The 14,138-nt window shown below is 31.8% G+C and overlaps 1 protein-coding gene across 1 annotated transcript; it reads right to left on the reverse strand.

Moving 5' to 3' along the window:
• Positions 1-2,582: 2,582 nt before the first annotated feature.
• Positions 2,583-14,066, reverse strand: LOC148629959 (uncharacterized). The gene is made up of 16 exons (XM_088560314.1): positions 13,539-14,066; positions 12,460-12,721; positions 12,158-12,264; positions 11,483-11,628; positions 10,661-10,769; positions 10,282-10,406; positions 9,866-9,966; positions 8,937-9,076; positions 8,035-8,202; positions 7,635-7,762; positions 6,934-7,070; positions 6,551-6,627; positions 5,203-5,329; positions 3,964-4,248; positions 3,488-3,673; positions 2,583-2,846 (listed from the first exon to the last, which is right to left on the reverse strand). The coding sequence occupies exons 1-16, from the start codon at positions 13,674-13,676 to the stop codon at positions 2,638-2,640; spliced, it is 2,445 nt and encodes an 814-aa protein (XP_088416440.1). The 5' UTR covers positions 13,677-14,066; the 3' UTR covers positions 2,583-2,637.
• Positions 14,067-14,138: the final 72 nt, after the last annotated feature.

Raw genomic sequence — 14,138 nt, forward strand, 5'->3', positions numbered from 1 at the left:
ACGGCATTAGAGTTATGTTCCAAGTATTAATCCGTGTACAAATCCCGCTCCATAACTCCCCTCCCCCCAAAAAAACCAAATAAACACTAAAAATAAAACAAAACATTAGTTGCGTGAATTGTATTGATGCTGATTAATTAGCATTAAAAGGGGGATATCAAAAGGAAACTTAATATTTTTAAACAAGAATCCCGGATACTAAATTGTAAAAGTTCGGTTCTTTGGCTAAGGACATTGTAATAATACATGTATTACTATTGTTGCTAGCGAAATCGACACATATATTTAACGTCTTCTCATGCCCCCAGCTTTGCAACTTTCATAAGTATGCACTATTTACAGATTAAAACATGAAACAAACTTTCTGCATTTTGTTCCAAAGTTGAATAATTATTAATGGAGTTTAAAAGACAAATAAAATCATTACCATGTCAGTGTTAATGTCCTTGTTATCTGTCTTTTTAAAATGCTTACTACGTAAAATATTTAAGTTTTGGAATTCCCAAAATCAAAGGTTTATATTTAATCGAAAATTCTATATTATTTTAAATCTTTACTCAATTTGAGCTAAATGCAGAATACCAGGAATGCAAATGTGATTTCGATACAAGGAAAACTGAAAGACTAATATAATGTTTTATAGTGCAAAGTAATCTAAATATACCAAAGTGCAATTCCTTGGAAACCTAAACAAGAAAATATATCATGAAAATAAAATAAATTAAATTAAACAAAAAGACAACAAGTTCTTTGTCAGAATGTGTGTAATGTATAGGTGTGTACTGTTGTGCATTTTATAGTAGTCAAAATAAGTTTATTATTTATATCCTTGTAGAGAAATGTATATTATAAATATGAATTTATATACTGAAATAATTCTCCACCGCTACGATTTGATACTTGATTGCGTTTTCCCTATTTAAAAATTTCTTTAAAAAGTCCCAACCGGAAGATATTCTATATAAGCTTTATGTAATTATTAGTTTAGACACGTATCAAATCAGTTAATTTAAACATACATGTTTGTATGCATTCATTCAAAATTAAATAAATAGGTTTCAATTGTCTTTTATATTTTGCTTCAAGAAAATAAATTTGAACTTCCATGAAATTAAAAACAATGTAAAGCGGCAGAATACTAGATGATGAAAATCATAGCAAGGGATATTCAAAAGGAAAGACACAAATAATCGAACGAAATATAAGTTGAATCGATATGGGGAATATTTTAAAGAGACAACATCCCCTTCAAGCTGAATTACATCATCCCTAGGCCATAAAAGTTTACTTAAAAAAGAAGCAGTATAAATTACATATACATATATTTAAAAATACATTGTTTACATTTTGTTTTTGTTTTTGGTTTTGTTTTGTTTTTTGTTTTTTGGTGAAATGTAGTTTTAACCTCTTTCGTCTACCACGAACTTGACTTTTTATGAGCACCTCGGCGGATGTTTCTAGAAAAGCAGAGGACGCCTACCCTGCCTGTTCATTTGGTCCATGCTTTCTGTAGAGTCTGAGTTGTTCATTTATTTTTGTTACTTTGTACGTATTATATTGGTTATATTATGTTCTTTGTTGGATGTGTCTTTTTCATGTCTGGTGTTTGTCCTTGTATTACATTCTCTTGATTTGCGCTAGAATCTTGATTTCAGAGCTATGTTTAATGCATACTTTAAATGATGAATGAAAACAATTCATTATGGAATTTCCTAGATATTAACCTTTGTGGAACCTTAAGGATAGTTTCAAAACTATGGCTCTAATCAGCGTTCTGAATACAAAGTTGCATAATCGTTTGAATCCTTGTTACTAAATAGTAACAGTATTTAAAAATATTGGTACTTCCCATTGATATAGAATAAACATTGTAGAAAATACCGAAGCGTTAATAACAGGTCAATTGAGATACATCAAAATCCAATTACAGCCTGCACGAGAAAACAGGAAACAAAGACGATCTTCTTACACAATGTAGCGAACCGATTAAAACTGATTATAATAAAAAAAAAAGAGAGATAGGTTTGACAAAACTTAACACAAAAAACTAGGTAATAATACACTTGAATAATTTACGTTAATTACAAGAACAATTTCAAAAAAACTTTTAAAAACGATCCTAATCTTTAAACAGAAATAATTTAGATACTTGTAAATGTTGAACCTTTTGCATAACATTAATGGATATAGAGTTAATGACTCATCTTCTACATTTTTGTAATTGCATGCCTTAGTCAAAGTCTTGTTTCGGATATCCAGTACAGAAGTATAATATAAATATGTCGTACTAGTTTCTTTTTTAAATAATTAAGATCTTTAACGAATTGCACATCTGTATAATGCAAGAATCCATAAATTCCAATCTACATGGGTGAAATTCTAGTTTTTGTTGATTCTGTTTTGCTTGTTTCTTAATACTTTTTTAATGTGAGCTTAACAATATCTCGAAACATAATATAGTGCACATATACAATTTCGAGCTCATGTAATTTTTGTTTTGAAGAAAATTAACAAAAGGACATGAAACGTAAGTCTGATGTTTACATCGTATGATACTTCAAAATGACATTTAATGGACTAAATATATTTATAAACGTGTGTTTAATTTCAACAAAAATATATTCAACAGATACAAGTTCAAAGTAAAAGTTTAGTTTTTTCGTCAGCAATGTCACGTCGGCAATTATTTCTTAGTGTAGACACGCTAGGGTAATACTTATATGTTCTTCGGCGCATAATTACTAAAGCTCCAACGATGTTGAGAACCAGTGATAAGGATAACACTACCGCTAATATTGTGGTCCCGATGACAGATGAAACGGACAAAGCAGCATCGCTATTCATAGCTGTGAAAAACATTCAATTTATATTAGATTAACTAGTTTTGAAAATCCTGAATCGCATTTGATATATCGTTTGATTATGTATAAGTAAAACCAAAAGAAAATATATACTTAAACGTATCATTCCAAGAATCTCAGTAAGCTTAACCTTGATTAAACAGATATATACGCTAAATTGGTTTCTCTAGACGGTTTTATTAACAGATGTAGTTCTGGGCTGAGCAACCTGACCCGTTTATAGTAAAACGTTTGTCAATACGAATGTGGTAGATAAGCCAATTAAGGTTTGAAGCCTTTGTAACGGTGATTACAGAGTTTTTTTTTATATTTGGTTATAAAGAAGCTTAGATACTTTTGTTCCTCATTTTGTTTCATCAAGCGAAATCATAAGTTATTTTTGTTAAAAATGGTACAAAATAGTATAATTACCAATACCAAAACAAATGTAAAGCCCGTTGTACGAATATTAAAATGTCAATTCTGTAAAAAAAAGGATAGTTATAAAAAGTATAATATAAATGTTTGCAGCAATACAAACAAACCTCGTACTCAATATAATTAAAAGACCGACACATTACAGCATCGGTAATATAGGAAGGTGATATATATGTATTAACGCCAATCTTCTTGCTCGACACTATTACCTTTCAACGATGTTTCTCTCTCTTCTGACAAACGGAACTGATGTAATGCAGGACTGTTATACGAGTTACCGCATGAGTTCATATATGAAGGCGGTTCTGGAATATCACTTTCGTCGCCCTCTTTGAGAATTAGAGCCATGCCATCTAAATTATGCAGCTCTATATGGCAGTGCATGAACCAGTAACCTGAAAATGACCAGTCATAATGGAAAACGTGACCAGATTCTGTTTTAAATTATGCGATTAAAAAAACTTAAATTGACATATTGTTTGTGAATTTTTCTATTTCTATATTTATCATACTTTAGGTTAGGCAGCAGATGAAATGTAATATGGTCAATACTATGATGAACAACACAGAACTGTTTTTAAGTTGCCAGATAAAAGAAAAGAGAAAACAAAAACATGCCATAAAATAATAAATCTGAATTAAGTACGACATAAACTAAGTAGTTATATAAAAAAACTGACTGTACCAGGATTATCAGCCACAAATCGAACCACAGCATACCCTCCCCACGGTATAATCAAAGTATCTTTTAAAGGAGGATCAATAAGGTTCAGTCCAGGAACATTTCCATTCTTCCAAGTAGGGTCCCTCCACTTGGCATGATCACAACTTGGTGTATCGCAGATAAGATCGTCGTTCACATGAGTCATGTTTCCGGTTTTACGGTCATATACCGGAAATGCTATTTTGAGGACGTGGAATCTATGCCCATGTATATGAATAGGATGGGGTCTTCCAAACGCGCTTCTTTCTATGAGAATAAAAGCATCTTAGTTAAATTAAAAAGGTATTTACACACAGAAAAGGAAATATGTCGATGAGACAACTATTCTGGCCAGTAAATAAATTCAGATGGTAATAACATTCTAAAATGTTAGAACAATAAATCCTCCAAACATATGTAGAGATAAAACTTGTTATACTGAAATCATGCATGAATGTATTTTATTTCCTATTTAAGAAAAATATGCGTTCAACGAAGTATATTTATTATTGTACATATTCAGAGACCACCTAAAGATCAGATTAGTATTCCCCATCCCCATGACAAAATATATCAATTGTATTAATTATCTATGAATTGTGACACATGATTATAATAATAGAGAGAACAGGTCAAGCTGCACAAAAGTCACAGCCTTACGAAAGAGAATCAAGGGAACCAAGGTTATAGCGGTAATCAAAAGAATGTAATCCAGGGACAAAGACCAGACATGGAAAACAGACATACACAACAAAGAACATAAAGTAACTAAATTCATCCATACAAAGTAACAAAAACAAATGGGCAACTCGGACTCCACTAAGACCTGGGGGCATGGACCAGGTGCACCTGACCCATGCACACGCAAGGTAGTGGCGTGCAGAATGATGAGAACTGAAATAAAACGTCGCGGAGAGAAACTAAATTATCATTAAGTATCTCTAATACTAAGACATGTTTAAAAAATACAAAGATGCTTTAAACGTATAAAAATTTAGAACTACGAATATTCAGCAACACTTTTTGTTGACTTTTTGTCACTAGCAGTGAAGCCACATACGGGAAAGTTATGCTGTACTCGCTTGTACACAAATCCAAAAAAATAAATACAATGAGTTTGCATGTAATAAATAACCCCTTCAAAACATTGTTAGTACAAAATGTGCAGGTCCATTTGATTTAAACTTAGGGTAACCTGTTAACCAAAATCTTCGTACATACCAAAATTTATCAAGACTAGCTGTACTACATGCCCTAGTTTTAAATTCAGAACGTGGTTGCATTCAGAAGCAAAGGTTGTTACTAATGACGGGCATTCTATTTCTGGAAATGTTATATTCTTCTTAATCTGAAAGATGATAAATTTTAAAGAAATGATGCCTCTTTGGAAAAGTCCTTATTTCATATTATAGTTTTAAAAAAAGCAAATCAAACTCTACAATATAAAAAAAATAATTGCAATAAAATTTAATTAATCATTTTACATTTTAATTACGGATCAAGAATCATGACTCACCACATGTTAACCTTCTAGTTCATAATTACGTCTTTTGGTGCTCCCTTTTTTAAACTTGTCATAGTTTTCCTTTCCTCTTTCTTCTACTCCAGACTAGACTTTTTAAGAGGCGGATGTTTCTAGAAAAGCACTACCGGTGCACCTGGTCCCTGCTCCCAGTTTTTAGTGGAGTCCGAGTTGCTCATTTGCTTTTGTTACTTTATATGTATTATTTTATTTGCTTTGTGTTTGTTGTTATGTATGTCTGTTTTTACATGTCTGCTCTTTGTCCCTATATTATAATCTTTTGATTACCGCTAGAACCTTGGTTCCCTTGATTACTCGTAAAACCACCCCACTTTTCTAGGGATTGTACAGAGATTTTCTCCATGTTTTGGTTAATTTGTCTTGAAAGGCTTATATCAATGAAATGTACCATTTTTCTGAGCGGACAGGAACTAAGAAGAAATCTTCAAGTGTTCGTCCATCTCTAATCTGTAAAAAAGGATCGAGGGAAGCGGAAAACCCACGCTGACAGCGAAATCTGGAGGCTTTACAGGTTTGCAGTATGGTCTAAACATTTGTTCAATAGCTATGTTTAATTGGTTTAGCAGGTTTCTGACTCCACAAATTAGTGCCAAGTAATTAATGCGAATTTTCAGTGAAAATATTGTACAAAATTGTGTTCCTGTCCATTTTAGCCCCCCCCTTTCCCCTGTTGTCTCCAAGGTAGCCATGAACCATACTTCCCAACGTGTTTGCTGAAGACACTTTGCCAGTTAATACTTCCACGAAGTTTGTAGTTTTTTTTTAAATTAATTTGAATGATCTAAAACATTGGGTATTATTGATTGAAATCACTAATGTAAAATACAAAATTATAGCACATTAGCCAAATCTCAAGAAGGAAGGATTACTAATCTTATCTGGGTTTTGTGCTATTAGTGTTGCTGTTTGTCCTGTGTTTTACAGGTGTCATTTTGATGCCAAATTTGTACAACAGCGGAAACATATAGCAAAGAACAAACCTCCTCGAAGTATTTGGAATGAAGAACCTATAATTGGAATATTTACCAAAGGTGGTGATGATGGCAACGTCATCCTTAAATTGTTTATCGTAGATACTGGTGTTTTCGGGGTTTCTTCCTTTACTGGAAAAAATAATTGGATTTAATAACTACGATAAAGGAAATGTTTACAGATTCCGTTCTACAAAACAACAATGATATATAATAATATAGTATCTCAGATAATATATTTTACTTGATTGATTTGACAATACTGTAGCGTCTCCCCAAAATATTAATATCAAACAATTCAGTAAGCAAGTCACTTTGTTGAAATATTTTTTAAATATGTATCAAGTTCAATTGTTTTTTAAACTAGCCTTCTAAGAACAAATTTTCTTAAATCCTCATAATTTAAGCTTTAAAAAAGAACGAATATGATGTACTTACTTGAATAATGAAAATTAAGAAAAAACTCTTGAAAATTGAATGCAGATGCAGGCACAGGAACATTTCCGTGTTCTTTAGACGACGAAAGTAACTCAGACACGGGAATACAATCTGTATTACTTGATTCGGGAAATACACTGAAAAGAGTTGATACATGTGTATTGGATTTTTTTTGGGGTCTTTTTCCCTGGAAAACATTCTTTTGATTACCGCTATAACCTTGGTTCCCTTGATTACTTTTTGATTACCGCTATAACCTTGTTTCCTTTGATTACTCTTTGATTACCGCTATAACCGTGGTTCCCTTGATTACTCTATGATTACCGCTATAACCTTGGTTCCCTTGATTACTGTTTAACGGTACAAAAATGAAAAAAAAACACTCGTTTAATTTATCAATACATCAACTTTTTCAAGAAAAAATATCAACTAAGTTTTCCTTAAATTGTTTGTCAGTCTTGGATGTGTTGGGTTATGTCTGATCATTTTATCCCTTTTGATATAATAGTGCATTTGAAACGAATAAAACAAAATGATTCGCTTTTTGTGCTCAGTTATTTATCTTCTCCATACACATTTCTATACTCTAATATTCTATACTTGTTTGCTTCTAAATGCATGTATATTCTTTAAGCGTGCATGTAAATCTTAGAATTATTAGAAATAGAACAGTACACTATTTTAAAATCATTATTGCCTACCCAAATATACAATTTATTACACGACATTTTGACTTTCTTGTACAAATTCTCTCAGTAGTAGAGGGATCCACATCTTGAACTCCTTCATATTTTAGTTTTCCAAAACCGAAAGTCATTGGTAAAGGATTCTGTGTAAACAAAAATGAAACATATGTAAATATCACAGGTTTTTAATCTGGATGAAAAAGTTGGAAGAGTAAAATCAAAATGCACAACTAAGTAAATGTTTATGTTTCATATCTGATGTACTGACAATGCCAAATATTTTAAAATTTGGACAATGATACAAAATGTTATCAACTAGAATGATATGAGTTTATAGTACATTTAAAAAATCATGACGAAGTACTTAAGAGAGCTGCTTTGTCTTAATATTTAGTAAGACCATATGTATATATACCCCATGTATGTCTTGAGTTGTCAGATCTTCTAATCGTATCCAATAGTTTTCTACGGGACCATCAGCAGCTATTATAACATCGTACCGCTCGCCACTTTGAATAATGATATAATCACATATTTCTGGCTCTATATCAGAGCCATCTACGGCAACAACAGTCATCATATGCTATTTGAAAATGAGAATGATCGTTTAAAAGCTAAAATGGAACTACATACAAATAAAATGTAAATCAAACGTAAAAAAAAATATGTAGACTGTAAGGCCAAAACGTTAGGCCTCATGGCCTTCGTCATGGCAAAAAGTATTGAAACGAAGACTGACAACTGCCGACCCACACCACAGAGACAAGGTACCCTTCTATTTTTACGTTGTTCTTATTTACCTTTAAAACGTGGCTATTGTTCGCTTATTTATGATTCTTATTTACGTTTAGATGAACCACTTCACAACACGTATCATATTTATTTTAATATAAGTAGCTACTTCAATTAATTATAGAGGAAATATTGTAACCTTTAAGAAGCGCATGCATTCACAGATTCGATCATATACATGTAGTATATTTAGAACTTACAAATAAACATAAGTCCTGCTACATATCACTCCATCAGTTCATTGTTTCAATATATTTCTGAGTTATCAAATTGTAATTCTGAACAAAAGATTGGTTAAAGTTTTATTTATGAGTCTGTTGTTTTTCACCCACAAAAAATAGATGATTGTTGATAATTGTTAAGGCATTAGGTTATTTGGATAGTTTTTGTCGTTATTTTTAATCGGCTCATGGGAATTAATCAATCACCTCTTTGCTTTTTATATTTAACCAAATTTAATTACTTTGAGAGTCGTGCGGATTTCTTTTTTAATGCAAAATTACGATAGAAGCTGAAGTCCCCTACCTCGTCAATAGAAATGCGGTAAGTACTGATTGCTTGAGTCCCAATGATTCGAAACAAATAGTTATTGCCTTCTTGAACGGTAAAAGTCTCCAGAGGTAAAAAGTTTGTGTCATCACTGCCGTATGGGTCATAGTATCTTCCTTAAAGACACAAGCATCATTTATCATATAAAAAAGAACATGTTTCCTTGTTCCTGATATTTTATTGGCATTTCGGTGGGTGTTGCTAGAAAAGCGGAGGACGCATACCGTACCGTAGCTCCTGGTCCATGCTGAGCCCGGATTGCTCATTTACTTTTGATTCTTTGTACGTGATATTTTGGTTATTTCACGTTCTTTGTTTCTTGTCTTTTTCTTTGGCATATATTATTTTGATTTTCTCTCGAATCTTAATTCCATTGATTACTCCTCCTGATATCACTGAGTAAATGAACAGATCATATCTTTTAATTTTAATACTTAAGTTTAAGACATTTCAGTAGTTTTACATGGCATAGCATTTCAATTTCTTGGTACTGGTCAGCGGTTCATCACATGGCGAATTTTCATTCTAGTGACGTACGCAATATATATTATGTGATGTTTGAATAATATAAAAATGATAAATTTAGTTCGTTGTTTAAAAAAAAAAACATGCACTGGTATAGCATAGTTGTATTGCCAAACCATTCAAAGTACATACAGTAAAAAGGTTTTCGTCATTTTAAAAGGTTTGTTATTATTACTAATTATTAGTAATATGTAAGAAGTGTTTGGGCAATATTTGAAGATTAAAGCAAATACCGGCCTCAACGCTTTTTAAGTGTATGGATCCAATTTGTTTGGCTTAAATTTGATTCTGAAAACTATTGAATCATATGAAAATAGTAAACGCAATGTAAACTTGATTTACTTAACGCGTTTTTGTTTTTAAACTAGAATACCTTTTACCTTTGCCATTAATAACAGGTGTTTGTCTGCCTTTCTGTCCTACTACAGATCCATCATACGTCTTCTTTACATCAGCGCAAAATTCACCACGGTCATTTTTTGTAAATCAGAATTTTTTTAAAAATGTTACATGAAATATTTCAAATTTTGTGTTGTTTTTAATGTTACAAATAAAGTTTCATTGCGTCATTTTTTATTCTTTTTTGCAAAGCCGTTTCGTTTTCATAATACGAACGATTGATATTAAAATGAGTGCAACTCTAAATACTAGAATACTGTCACTTATATTGATATTGCAATTTTCTGTATATTGTAAAAGTATTTCACGAGTAGCATCTTATCAATCGTAGAAACAAATACATTGAAGGATGGAACTATGTACTGAGTATATGTAAAAGCTTCTACATAATGTGATAAAATACTTGTTTAGATTCCAGTCAGTCAGTTTTAATTCATGTGTATACCCTCTTTGGAACCAGTCGGAAACCAGGAAAGCAAAGTCTCTTACATAGTTCGTAGCTGATTCTCTTTCTCCTTTTGGCTTCAAAGGAAAACCATTGAAACATTATTTGAGTTGTGTTTAAGGAAAAACAGGAGTAGAAATTAAACATAACACACATATATACACTTCTCTCAGTCATAACACAGACGTCAAAATAGGTTTTTCCTCTGACAAGAGTCTTAGCTAAAATACGGTGTAAATATTTCTGAAATTTAAAAAAAAACAACAAAAAAACAACAAAAAAAAACAACAAAAAAAAAAAACAGAAAGAGTAAAGCAAAAATAATATTTACCTCTGTTTTTGGTCTTCTCAGTATTACCAGTGCTCCCGCTATTCCATCTGACCTTTGTGCACCTAGATGAGAATGGTACCAAAATGTTCCATAGGGTACTGCTAGAAACCTTGTAGGAAATATAACAATGTTAAAAAGAATCATATGTAATTCAGACATCAAATTGTTCAAACCATATTTTTATTTTAAAGAGTATTAAATGTTGTTACGATAACAGAAAAAAAAACTTTCTGTCTTATTTACAAAGAGTAATCAATTGAACCAAGGTTATAGCGGTAATCCTAAGAATGTAATCAAGGGACAAAAAATGTGTAACGAGAGCTTCGAATTGTATAAGTATTAACGCTTATCATTGTTTTCTTGTTCACTATTATATTCAAATGGAATGAAGGCTCTCATAGAATGTTAAGGTCTAAAACAAAAATATCCTAAATTTCAGATGCCCATTTATGTTCCCGTTTTTTGACATCGGGGTTATTTTTATTTTTCTCCTTGTTCTCTGATCTACGTGGCCTTGCATTTTGACTTCTCATACGAATTCGGTTACCTACAGAGAGAAAAATAACCGCTTTGTATTTCAAAGCTTGTACAACCATGCCATACCAATACTTTAGTGATTCCGCTTCTATAAGCAAATTAGTGCAGTACAACGGAAACAGCTTGAGAAGTTTTCAAAATGACTTGTAAATATTTTCTCAGCTTGTATGGCAGAGCCTACAAACTATGTGAGTGATAAGTTGTAAATCAGGAAGCGGTTGTACGTCAGCGTAGGCGATTGATACCAGATAAGACTAAAAAATCAATAACCGAAGACATAGGTACCTGTAGGTAAAAGTTTCCCCAGGACTTATAGGACACTGAGTGACTCTTGATACACCATCCATGTGAGGGAAACCTTTCTGCGGAAGTCCATGCCAGTGAATTGTTATTCCTTCCATCAGTAACTTGTTATGAACATGAACAATTATCTACATAATGAAATTGACTTGCAAAGTAATGATAGAATATACATGTATATCGCAAACGAAGATACTATATTTGAGCATAAAGAGCCAATACACCTATTGAACCTAAACGTTTAAAGTCGAATGACATATTTCAAAGTTCTTATGAAACTATTGGCAATTTTATTTCCATTGCTTATTCAGTTCAGTTCTACAGGATACTTCTGGTGTATTCCCTGAAACTTTATATAATGTTATCTGCAGTTAAGTGACCACTTGTCCACATGGACTTACTCTAATTCCCATTAACAAGTATACACCCCAATCCTTATGGTACATGTAAACACGAATAATATACTAGGTAGGCTGCATTTTTAATTGTGAAATTAAACCCCTGTGATTTGCAAATAGTAAGAAAAAAAGTAGAAAAGAAAAATCATATGAATCTTGATAACTCAAATAAGACCTGGAGATTTCGTTGGAAATTAAATTTATAGTATAGTACTAAAACAGAAATAACGTCTATATGTTTTCTTATTTCTATATGTATTACCTGCTGCCCTTCGTACACAGCAATAGTTGGCCCAGGAACCTGGTCATTTATAGCAAACATAAACTTTGGAATACCATCACCAGTAACAAAGACATCATCGCTTGTGACTAAAATATACAGTGTGTTTGATATTTAATGTTCTAAGATTATTTTTAAATATTTAAATTCTGTAAAAATGTAAAAGAAACTATTCTTGTTGTTTTATTTTAATTGTGTAATTTAAAAATTGCTTGATTGATAAATTAGAAACAATGAATTTTTTTGAAGTATTTCGATGAAAGATTATCTATGTAATTGCATACCTTTTCGAATGTTATCAAGAGATCCACAACTCGATCTGACGTATAATGTACCGTTTATGTTGACTAGAGGTTGTCTTGGTCCTAATCCGTTTAATGGAATAGTTGTCATTGTTTGGAAGTAGTTAACTCTCCAATGAAACGTGCAGGTTTCATTTTCTGCTGGGCAGTTTGGTGTTATCACGTTATTGTAGCATGTTATAAAAGGAGTAACGAACACATGAAGGGCAACAATCAGGTTTTGACGTCTGCTTAATGTAACGTCCTGGTATATGAAAAAAATAAGCATTTTTTTTTATTTCAAATAAAATACGAATTCGATCATAGGAATCACGGTGGAATATCGTACAAAAAGTACGATGAAGAACATAAAAGAGGCAAGGCCTGAGCGAAGTAAGCCCTATATATGTTGGTGGCGCTTATTTTTATTTTTATTGTTATTATTTTTTTTTGTAAATTTCCTCCCCACAATAACAAAAACGTATCAAATAGTAACATTATTCTGTTTAAGTGCAGTAAATAAAACTTCTTCTTATTCCTTTAGTAATCATTTTAGACAAACAGTTTGCCAAAATAAAAATACGGCTTACCATTTTACCCGAGCGTACCAGTAGTATATAAAATAAATACAAACTGAAACCTTTAACAGATTTTTGAAGATTATACCCTTTAACTAAAGTGATATGTTAATCATCTCATGTCATCCTAAGTTATTATTTAAATGTTATCATTTAAATGATGGATGAGTGCTCTTAAATCTGGAGGTTCCCAAATTATCAATTTTGCATTTCTTTACTTCAAACGCTTGACACTGATATGTGTCTTAAAATTAAAACCGCATAACTGGTTTTACAATATTAAGTCATAAGAGCTTTATACCTGCTAAACATATAAAAAGCTGGTGAAACTTTTTATCTAAAAACAATATCCTGCCATTTTCGCATTATTTACTATATTTGCATTATACTTTGTTAATTTAAATGATATCGCCTAAGTGTGAATTATTTTAAGGAACCTTCTGTTACTCATTTCGTGGGACTTCATTGTTGTTTCAAAACTATTATCAGATCACACTTACTTACTATATGACAACTGCCGCTGGCGGAGCAAGTCATGATTGCCCTTCTGGAGGAAACACTCCCTGACGGATTTGAATTGTCCCATTGTTCACGCTTCCGTATTTTTGCTGACATTGACGTTTTGTGAGAATAATACTCCATTTAGACTGCATGGAAAGAACGATCTTTAGAAAACAAGATAGACCTTTCCGAAGTGTAAAGGTCAGATATTGATAGTTAATCGTAAGTTTAAAAATACATCGAGAAATTGTTTTTTAAAGATTGATCTTTTTTTTCAAAATCTGAAACAGAAGCTGCTAATGATTGGTTGACACAAAGTGTGGACGTTTGAAGAACCAAATAAATTGTTGATAGAAAATAATTGCATATGTAAGACATGTTTTTTTCTTAAATAAAATCGCAGGTAAAACACTCAACGTTAAAGGTTTTTGTTTATATTTTGCGCAAAAAACATTATTTATAAGCTAGTATAAATCATGCAATAAAGAAAAATTAATTGACCTTGCTACAGATAGCGAACACATCCTTTTAGAATATATTCAATTAAAGACTAATTGTACTTTCTGCAAATGTTAATGTAGTCATTTTGGTCTGTTGTCATGT

This window comes from Perna viridis, chromosome 1 (assembly GCF_037379345.1).
Source record: "Perna viridis isolate PV_CMFRI_1.1 ecotype Kerala chromosome 1, ASM3737934v1, whole genome shotgun sequence".
In the NCBI taxonomy this organism is placed as follows: domain Eukaryota; kingdom Metazoa; phylum Mollusca; class Bivalvia; order Mytilida; family Mytilidae; genus Perna; species Perna viridis.

Bases quoted from the DNA above. Each gene is read 5' to 3' on its own strand.
- LOC148629959 (XM_088560314.1), bottom strand. From the start codon at position 13,676: ATGGAGTATTATTCTCACAAAACGTCAATGTCAGCAAAAATACGGAAG. The intron at 12,265-12,459 runs GTATGCAATTAC...TGTATATTTTAG, and splicing joins TCTTGATAACATTCGAAAAG to TCACAAGCGATGATGTCTTT. The intron at 10,407-10,660 runs GTAAATATTATT...TTTCCTTTGAAG, and splicing joins TGAGAAGACCAAAAACAGAG to CCAAAAGGAGAAAGAGAATC.